We start from the raw sequence: 9,875 nt of genomic DNA on the forward strand, positions 1-9,875 counted from the left end.
CCTTTGCGAATCTCGGGATACGCAAAGGACAGGCATAAACACACTCACAGTGTTTTAATGCAGTGAAAGATCAATAAGAAAGCCATAATTCTCAATATCCATCTTTAAATTCCACAAATCTCTGCATGAGTGTGTATGTCTGAGGGTCATGGAAACACTCTTGAACACACTTCACATATCATGCTACAGTTTGACTTTTGGGAACTTGTACAACCCTTTACTCTAGGTTCCAGATGTAGAGCGTTGCATCCAGCAGAAGATGGCTGACGCTGAGCATATTTTCAATATGCCCAGAAGAGTCTGCCGCATCACTGATCCTTTTCTCCGCAACGGTGATGTATTGGGAAAGGTAAAGTCATAGTCTGCCAGTGCACAGAACATCATTTCTGATCCTTGTGAGTGCTTGCTCAGGGTGGGACAATGTCGGGTCTCTGCTCTATATATAAAGTGTCTTGAGCCAACTTTCATAAAATTGAATTGAATAGCAAGTACCCGAGTTCGATCCGATGTCTGTCCTATCTCTGCCTTTGATTTCCTGTCTCTCTGTACTCTTAAATAAAGTACCCCCCCCCCGCCCTTCTCTACACTCTCGCGCTCTCCCCCTCTTTCTCTCTCTCCCCCTCTTTCTCGCCCTCTCTCCCTCACTCTTCACCTACAAATCTCAACAAACAAGATGCTACAGATGGCATCCTAAAGGTTGCTCTCCACCAAACAGACTACTGCTGTACAGATTATTACAGACTGGCAGTTGAATGAAGTGCAAAAAAATTGCATCACATCAAGCCCGCTGCTATCTGACTCGGTCGGCTTTCGACGCTACCCTACAACTTGTGCGACAGTGTACCCACCGTCCATTCAACAGCAGATTTTCGGCAGCAGACGCTTTCAAACACTTACCGCCGCTGATGTCGGTGCGGTGGAGAGCTACCTTTATATGTAAAGGACCCCAAATTGATGTTAGACTGTGGACCCACATTTGAAAAGATTTGCCAAGGGAGGACCACCATAAGAGAAGATTTAAAATGATAACCTACTTAAAAGGTAAAATGTAAAATGCTCTTTAGCAAAATTGGCTGGGGCACTTGTTAACACATTCACTACAGGGGTTTTCTCAAACAGGCTGTAGCTTCTGCCAGCATTTTTAAGCATTCTGACTAATCTTTCAAGAGCCACAGAATATTTATCTCCAGTATGATCGATCCCTTGATGGTTGCTAATCACGGAGGGTTTCACTGTGTTTCCAAGAAGAAGACAAAATGGCATTTCGACCTCCCGTTCGCTTGTTATACAACGTTGAAAATGGCATGTCTCGCCAAAAATACATAGTAAAACAGGAGCCGAGATACAGAATATTTCCCAAATACTTTAACCAGGAAGTGAATGGAGCAGTAAATCTTTGGATCACGTTATCTCCTGGTTCTGTGTGGGGGGGAAAAAATAATAATTAAAAAAAAAATATATATATATATATATATAAATGTTTTGGCAGTGAACCGGTGGATTTGAATTGACGAGGATCTCCGTCAATGGCAGGGAATGTATTAAATGTTATTTTGATTACACCTGCACCTCCTGGTACACTGGCATCCCTGACCTTAGGTTGAGCCTTAAACTCCATTCCAGAACACATCATCTTCATGCTCTCGAGAACACATCATCTCATTGGACTAACTTCCAGTGAAATATGTTAAATTAAACTGTTCCTCATGTTGCTGGGGACCACAATGGAAATGAGCTCTTCAGATTTTTGGTGTTATTTATTAAGTACATAGATATATATAAGGTTCATGTAACTGCATTTTTTTTAATCAATGACACCAATCAAAACAATCAAAGTCTCACCCAAAGAACCCCTGGAGGTCTACTTTGAGAACCACTGGTCTACAAGTTACATGTCAGACAAAAGGGAAATATTCACCATACTTTACAACGTTGTGAGCTTGTAGATCTGTTATTTTCTCTATTTTGTATTGTTTTTGTTGTGTTTTTTGTTTTTTTTACTAAAATGGACATGCCAGGTATAATGTGGTTAAATTGAAATTAGATGAAAGATCCTTAACATGATTTGTTTTTGTTTTGTTCTGTGCAGTCATTGTTGTGTGAACCCCAGCTTTTTTTTTACCTCATTGTTTCTCAATGTGTGGTCCAGGGACCCCAGGCCATCTTTGGGGGTAGTTCCAGGGGGTCCCCAGCAAAATGAGAAAACATTTCAACACTTAACCCTTTTTTTTGCTATTAAAAAAAATTGCGTGTTGACCTAATAGGTCTTCATCAGGGTCTGACAAGCTTGTTGGGTTTCAAATGTTTTCGTAGCCAAATACATATCAATTTTGGGGTTTCCTTGATGAGAAAATGTAAGAGAACCACTGCTTTTAACTGGTTGTTTTGGTTTTGCAGGTTGGCCATCTGGCTCTGGTGGAGGATGAGGCTACTGGCGGCGTTATCTCCTGGCAACTCTCGGGTGACATTGATTGTGTCGTCACCAAGACGACGAAGGCCGCACAGAAGATCTATGCTGACACCCAGGGCAGGCAGGAGGTCCTGCCCCTGGACGGTGTGTATGTTCACCCCGGCAACAGGTAAACAGCTTTGAGCTTCTTAACTTTTTCATTGCCATGGAAAATTCCCGTCCGATTTTGCAATGGCCCACACTGCCTTTTTCAAAGATTTCCACTCTGGAAAGGGGTTACACTTTTTTTGCGTTTTGCCGTCTAAACGGAAGGCACATTTGATATTTTATTTTTGACATTTTCTCTAGAGACCGCTGTCGACTAGACAGGGCCTAAGTCTGTGCGCTCTCCGCTCTCACTGAACTGACTGCATGCGCAGTTGAACTTTGCTCCCATGTACATATTGCGCTGCAGTAATCTGATCCCAGGTCAGTGTAATCATCGTAACTTTTCTGTACCAATCAGTGCTGAGCACCGTCTCCTCGGATCGAGTATGAGCATACGTTTAACACCCAGTCTACTGCTTTACAAAAGCTGTAGAATGTCACTGTGTGCTCTGAATATATAGGGCTGTCATGATAATGTCATTTTACTTGATGATTAATTGCCATACAAATAATTACAATTAACGATTTAATTGGGTTTTTGGCATTGAACATTGGAACATAGTAAATAAAGAAATACATTTCTGTTTGCCTTTTAGGCTTTTAAAACAAAAAGTGCACAAGGCAGATATGACAAATATACAAAGAGATTATTGACTGGTACCAATAAACAAAATAAATACAATACTATGGCCAAAATAGGCCATATTTGTCCCCGCCAGGCCGAAGGCATGGGGAGACTATGTTTTGCACCCTGTCCGTGTGTGGCTACAAATTTTGCCCAAACATAGCGCAAATTGGTACACATTATCTCTATAGTCAAGCGATCAAGACGGATCCGTCATATTTTTCATATTCCATCCTGATTGGCGAATTCCGATCGCTGGCCCACAATAACCTACCTGACCTGGTGAAGACCTGTGCTCCGAGGAGCACTTTTTCTAGTTAGTCATGTTATACTTGAAAAATAATTATGTGGAAATAGTCATCTGCAAGCTCACGTGTCGCTTTGCAGTGTGTTGTGAGCTTGTAGATCTGCCATTTACATTAAAGCGGCCATACAGTATGTAACTTTTATTATATGAATGAAATGTCATTTTCTCCAATCTGTATGGTAAAGTATGTACATACAATATAACTTATACAATTGGGTTGGTTGTATTTTGTCTCCCAGCTCTTCTATTGAGACATTTTGACCTGAAGGTCGAGATACATTTTATCCCCTGAGCAAGCAGGCCAATGGTAAAAATGTCGAGCACGTGGCGCAGGAAACCGGGGTAGAAGAGGAAACTTACATAGTGCAGCTTTAATTTTGAAAACTTATTGGTGTTATAACAGATTAATGTATACAGATGAATGAAAACTATTCTGACGATTATGCAAAATAATTGTGATTATCTGAAGTAATTGCCATCAGGCGATTATGTAATAATTGTGACAGGCCTATGCATGTACTATGATTCTTTTTTGTCCTTTTTTGCAGACCTTTGCCACACATAAGAAACGGACGCATGTTATTTATTCCCTGTGGAAACCCTGTGTTTGTCAAGGACCTCCTGATATACCCCGAGCATAAGGAGGACTGTGAGAAGCGTGAGTAATATTAACATATCGTTGCTGTCTTCTGTCCTGTGTGAGTTCTCTCTCCTGATTGGATAAAATTGGTATCCCGACCTGAACATGCATTCTCTGTTTAATCAAGAGCTGGAGGGACGTGGAGACCCCTGTTACTGAACAAACACTCTGTGCCAATGAGTGATATCAGAATATAAAGCAATTTAACACTTTGTTTAGCAACAACAAAAAAACACTTACCCTACCTTTAATGTCATTGGGACAGTTCCATAGGCTTTCCAGGTCTCTGTTGTGTCTGTTGTTGTTGGGTTAAGTTGCTCCCCTGCCCCCCCCCCCCCCCCCCCCCCTCCCTCCCTCCCTCCCTCCCATCTACCCCTTTAGTAGGGCTGTGGATACTCCCCTGCCCCCTCTCCCATCTACCCCTTCAGTAGGGCCGTGGATAAATGGTTCCAGACTCAACCCTGGGTTCCTACCTCATGGGGGAGGGGGGTAGTTGCAGTTACCTCCTTGGGGACTCTGCTACCGGAGTGGAAATTGGACCTGTGCCAGCAGTGGAACTCTAAAATATATTTTGATGTAATAGTCTTGTTTGTGCAGTTGGGAAGTATTACATACAGTATTTTTGGTTGTTGTTGTATTTCTTAATGCATGAAAGTAGGTCTCTATTTCATTATTTAGGCTGATGTCATAGTTTCCTCTAACAAGTTTGAATTCATCCTCTCCCTTTGTTATGCCTGGCATACTCCAGGGGTCCTTGGGGGTTACATGGGGTACCCAGCAAAATGTGTTAACATAGCATCAAAGTCTGTTTGACCGCTTTAACCCGATATACATAGGCTATTTGAAAATAGCCGATCTATCTTTGAATATTTTTTAAACATTTTAACAACACAATTAAATGTTGTATGGGGTCCCTCGTGGCACACTAAATATTTTCAAATGCGAGTCTACTGCCAAATTCATATCCATGTGGGGGTCCTTGACATGAAAATATTTGAGACTGACTGATATTGATTGAATACTTTATTAGTTAGAAATGTTAACAGCACTAGACATTTAGGCTAAAAGGAGAACACAAAAAAGTCCTGTGGACTTGTTTCCATTGTCCATGTATTCAATTCATCAACATAGCATGAAAAGAACACAAATACATATCGACAACAGATACAAAACAGTATACGTACATAGGAGAAAAGGGAAGGGTTTGGCAGTTAATCACACCTCCCCCTTGTATGTGTATACCGGTACAGTATGTATAGCTGTTTTGGATCCAACAGTTAACTCTACCTACCAACTAATACCTTTAAGCTCTTTTTAGTGTATAACACCACAGTGATCTATCTAGTCCGGGTTGGGATTAGTCCAAAATGACATGCTGTGAAATTAACTGTATTAACCCATTAAGACCTGGAACTGTGTCATTTTTAGATTCAAGCTAAAAAGCATTATTTTACACTTTGGGCTATTCAAAAATAGCAGATATACAAGCTCATAGCGCGGCACAGAGTGCCGCGCTACGAGCTTGTAGATCTGCTATTTTTGAAAAATCGTGCAAATCTTTGAATATATATATTTTTAAAGCGAACATTTTTAAATCAAATCTTTGCTTCTGGGGGGTCCCTGGAACAAAATATTTTGATGGGGGTCTGCGGCCAAATACATATACCTTTGGGGGTCCTTGACATGAAAAAGATTGAGCACCACTGATATAGAAACATACGTTTTTCAGAATACTGTTGAGATTTAGGAGACATGTAGAATCGACTTCAGGTCTCAATGGGTTAACCCATTAAGACCTTAGGCCAATTCTACAAATGCCTTCTAAATCAGTAGTTCTCAAACTGTTTTGTGCCAAGGACCCCCAAAATTATATGTATTTGGCTGCGGACCCCCCCCCTCCCCATTTGAAAATGTTTTGTGCCAGGGACCGCCAGAAGAAAAGATTTGTGTGTAAAGAAATATATATATCCTACTATAATTCTACTATAATTCTAGTAACCTCTGTAGTGGTGGTGAAGCTACCCGGTTCTCCCCACTGGCTGGACCAATTGCTCTGATTTTGCACACAGCCATTGACCATTACCATCTGAACTTAACTGTGAAGCCCCTTTTTCAATTTCATCAAATCTCAGCTTCTTATTAGCGTTGTTGTGTAAAACACTGTCGCCATGGTTACGGGGCTGCCCAGCTATGGGACGAACTGCCTCCCGGGTTGCCAGATCATGTGCGCATATCCCCCCACGGATGCGTCGACCGGGTATGGTCTAGTATTCAATATTTTTCTAAAATGTTAAAAAATAGCAGATGTAAAAGCTTGCAGCTTGTCGCTGTGAGCTTGTATATCTTCTATTTTTGAGAACCACTGTTCTAAACTATTGTTCTAAATCCTAAGAGTTTTCTGAAAAACTAAAATGACACAGAAGCTTTCCCGGTTCTAATGGGTTAATGTGCCTTTCAGTTTTCTCTTGTGTACTTCATCCTCAGTGTTCAAAAGCCTGCTGGGAGAAACCATTCTGATGGATGACATGAATTCTGCCAACGAGTACAGAAAAGCGGTGAGTAGTGAAATAGTTGTATGCCAAAAATAGCGTATAAATTAGGCACGAGACTTGCAACTTCTTGTTGTTGAGTTTATTTTCACAGTGGTAGAACATAATTAGAAACAAATGAATAAAAGAAAAATGTTACAAACAGAAAATCTAATGAAACAGGAACATAGTGAAATTGATTAGTGTGAACAAAGAAAACGGACATAAAATGTATGATAATGGAAAATAAAATAACGGAGCTGAAAGATTTACCAGCTCTTATCAGCTTTCTTTTGTGCTTGACATTTTTTTTTAATCCTGATTTTAACCTATGATTGATTATATGTTGTAACTTTGAGCATTCTGAGATTCCCTGTGAATGAAAAATGCATGTTGCTTCCAGGTGGCACAGATGCATTTATCCTGTCCAACCATCCTGACCAGGCAAGGTGAGAGGATCAGTTCCAGGGGCAAGTTCGGGGGTGGCAAGAACCAAGCGCCTCCCATAGAAAGATTAGGTGGCCGTGTGTTTGGGGCGCCCAGCCCACAGCAATACCATGTCATCGAGGGGCAATTAGGTAGGACAGTTATACCGTATATTTTTTCAAATTGAATCTAAATGTAGCTCTAAAGGTTTTGTTTGTATTCTTAATATTGTTGTTTTTCTTCCTAGATGTTCTGAAACCGTTCCTAGCTGCCATGAAGAAGAGGGAAGAGGCGGAAAGGGATCACACCGATCACCTCAGAGCCCAGAGAGACCCTAAAATGCAGCATAAGAAGGCAGAGATGGAAGAGAAGATGGTGCAGCTGGAGGAGGTTGATAAAATGCTTGGTATGTGTGTAGCACTATATAACTACCTTCCTCTTCATTTCCAGAATGATCCTTATCCTTTCTTCTATTATCAATGAAAGAAGGAGACTGTGCTGAAGAACTGGTGATTTAATAAAAGTAAATCCAATAAATCCATGTGAACAGCCAGGGTTCTAACTTCTGTATCACCCGTAGTAACAACAAATATCACTTCAACTCTTTTTAGCGTGACCGCTTTCCCTCTACACCAGAACAGAAAGTAAACAAGGGAACAATCCCATCACTCTTTGCCGGCGCACTCAGCCCACCAACAACTTGAGAAACATGCCACCTGTGTTATACAGCATAGGTTTACCGCACTTGGGAGCATGAAAACAGTTCCCAACCTTTTCTGGATCAGGGTTCACTTGGGGAAATCTTTAAAGGTTTTAAAGAAAAAAGATACCATGACACTTTTTTACATTATGTTTTAAATATTGTTATATTATCATTAGAAAATCTAAAAGTTAATATTATTATTAGATTACCTGCACATTTTCAGCTAATTGATGTACTGATACTCACTGATGCACATTTAATGTGTTAGGACTTCCATTCGGACTTATAAGCAACCTGATATTGACATGCACTACATGTGATTTAAGACCTCTTTAAATTACAAGATACAGATTTTAACATGCTGTTTTTTCAAGCTTTTTGTGCTCATCTTGTTTCCCATTTTTTGCTTCTAATTCTTTTCTTTTACTCCTTTGAGCTGCAAATATGGAAGCCTGCATAAACAAGAGTTTCACCTCACTGTTACCTGTAATTGTGACAATAAAGTAGATTGATTGATTAATCGATTGATTGAAAATGTGCTTGGCTAATTGCTCTGTGCTCTCCTTTCAGCCAGTGCCCCTCGAACGTCTGTGAAGCGGGGTGCCATTGAGGCACCAGGCAACCCTGCAAAGAGACTCAAACAAAAGACATGAACAGCAGTGGAACGCTACCTACCATGACGTTTCCCTTTTGAAATGGTCCTCACTAATGCTCATGATAATTTGGTACGTTTTTCTTCTACTCGGTCTGTGGACAGTTCAGGAACCCGCCTGCCAGTGACATCGTTAGGCAGGGGCGTTTTTCTCAAACAATATTTCACATTTTTTATTTCGTTTTTTACTAACCATTTTATTTATTAATTACATTATAGCATGCTAGCTTTCCAAGAATAGAAAGCCTGCTGTTTCTTATTAGCTTGGATTCCCCATCGACGATGTCACTGGTAGGCGGGTTTCTGAACTGTCCACACTCCTCCTCTGAGACATAGAGTAGACAAACATTTTACCATATTATCATGTGCATTAGTGAGGAGGACCAATTACAGGTTGAAATGGGTGAAGTCGTCCTTTAAAGGAGTAGTTCACCCAAAGAATGACTTATTTTTAATCAATAAATTACACACCCCATGAAGCCTTGAATACATGGAGATTTTTTTAGTTTTTGTCGCATTCCTGAGCCAATAATTCGATGACTGGTCAGTAGGAGACTCAATTGAGTCTCCTACTGGTCCTACTGACCACTCAATTGAGTTTCCTACCGGAGACTCCGCTGGTCATCAAATTATTGCCTCAGGAATGCAACAAGAACAAAAACATCTCCATGAATTCAAGGCTTCATGGGGTGTGTAATTGTTAGAAAATAAGTATTTTTTTGGGTGAACTACTCCTTTAAGCCTTATTCATACTTAGTCCCATGATGGTGCCATGTGACAAAAATGGCCAACCTAGAAGCTCACAACGCGCCCCATGCATGTAGGTTGGCTATTCATTTTCGACTCAGGGACGGAGAATAATTTAGGATTTATTCTGACTAATTTCTTTTGTTTGTTTAAAAAAAAGAAGCTATGTTAATATTAAGCTTTTTCCCTTGTTTGTTAAAAAAAGCTTTGTTATTACTGCATGTAATTTTATATTTTTATTTTAATGTTAAAAGAAACAATTTTTCATGTTGAATAAAAACATTTATTCAGTCTTTGTTAGTTTTAATATTCGTTATGTGATGTGGTCGACCAAACTCATAGAAAAAAGCATACTCCACTGTAATCAATGAGCAGCAAGAGGCATTAGTATACATTTCTCAACTTTTGTTTTTGTTTGATTGAATACTTAATTAGTTAAAGGATGGCACAAAAAAGTCCTGTGTATTCAATTCATTAACGTGGCATACAAAAATGAACACGTCATCAACAAATACAAACACTATGTACCAGTGGTGTGTTCTAGGTTTTTTCGGAGGGTATACGATAATTATTTATTCCATGCACGACATGCGCGATACACTATCGCGTTTTCAATGGATGAAATGGTTATTAGACTCTATATGCTTTTTTCCTTTTTCTCCTTTGAACAGTTTGTCCAAAGGAGAAAAA

The 9,875-nt window shown here is 40.0% G+C and overlaps 1 protein-coding gene across 3 annotated transcripts in view; it reads left to right on the forward strand.

Moving 5' to 3' along the window:
* Nucleotides 1-9,427, forward strand: part of smchd1 (structural maintenance of chromosomes flexible hinge domain containing 1) — a 49,472-nt gene extending 40,045 nt beyond the window's left edge. For 2 of the 3 annotated variants that reach the window (XM_084048770.1, XM_084048771.1), the window contains exons 42-48: nt 227-349; nt 2,398-2,579; nt 4,038-4,147; nt 6,614-6,684; nt 7,061-7,235; nt 7,331-7,489; nt 8,357-9,427. In XM_084048770.1, the coding sequence (XP_083904896.1) occupies nt 227-349; nt 2,398-2,579; nt 4,038-4,147; nt 6,614-6,684; nt 7,061-7,235; nt 7,331-7,489; nt 8,357-8,439 (903 nt within the window). In that variant the 3' untranslated portion in view covers nt 8,440-9,427. Of the gene's footprint in view, nt 1-226; nt 350-2,397; nt 2,580-4,033; nt 4,148-6,613; nt 6,685-7,060; nt 7,236-7,330; nt 7,490-8,356 lie in introns of all 3 variants that reach the window. The other variant, XM_084048769.1, reaches the window with a different exon arrangement.
* Nucleotides 9,428-9,875: the final 448 nt, after the last annotated feature.

This window comes from Gymnoscopelus microlampas (assembly GCF_963454915.1).
Source record: "Gymnoscopelus microlampas genome assembly, chromosome: 22".
In the NCBI taxonomy this organism is placed as follows: domain Eukaryota; kingdom Metazoa; phylum Chordata; class Actinopteri; order Myctophiformes; family Myctophidae; genus Gymnoscopelus; species Gymnoscopelus microlampas.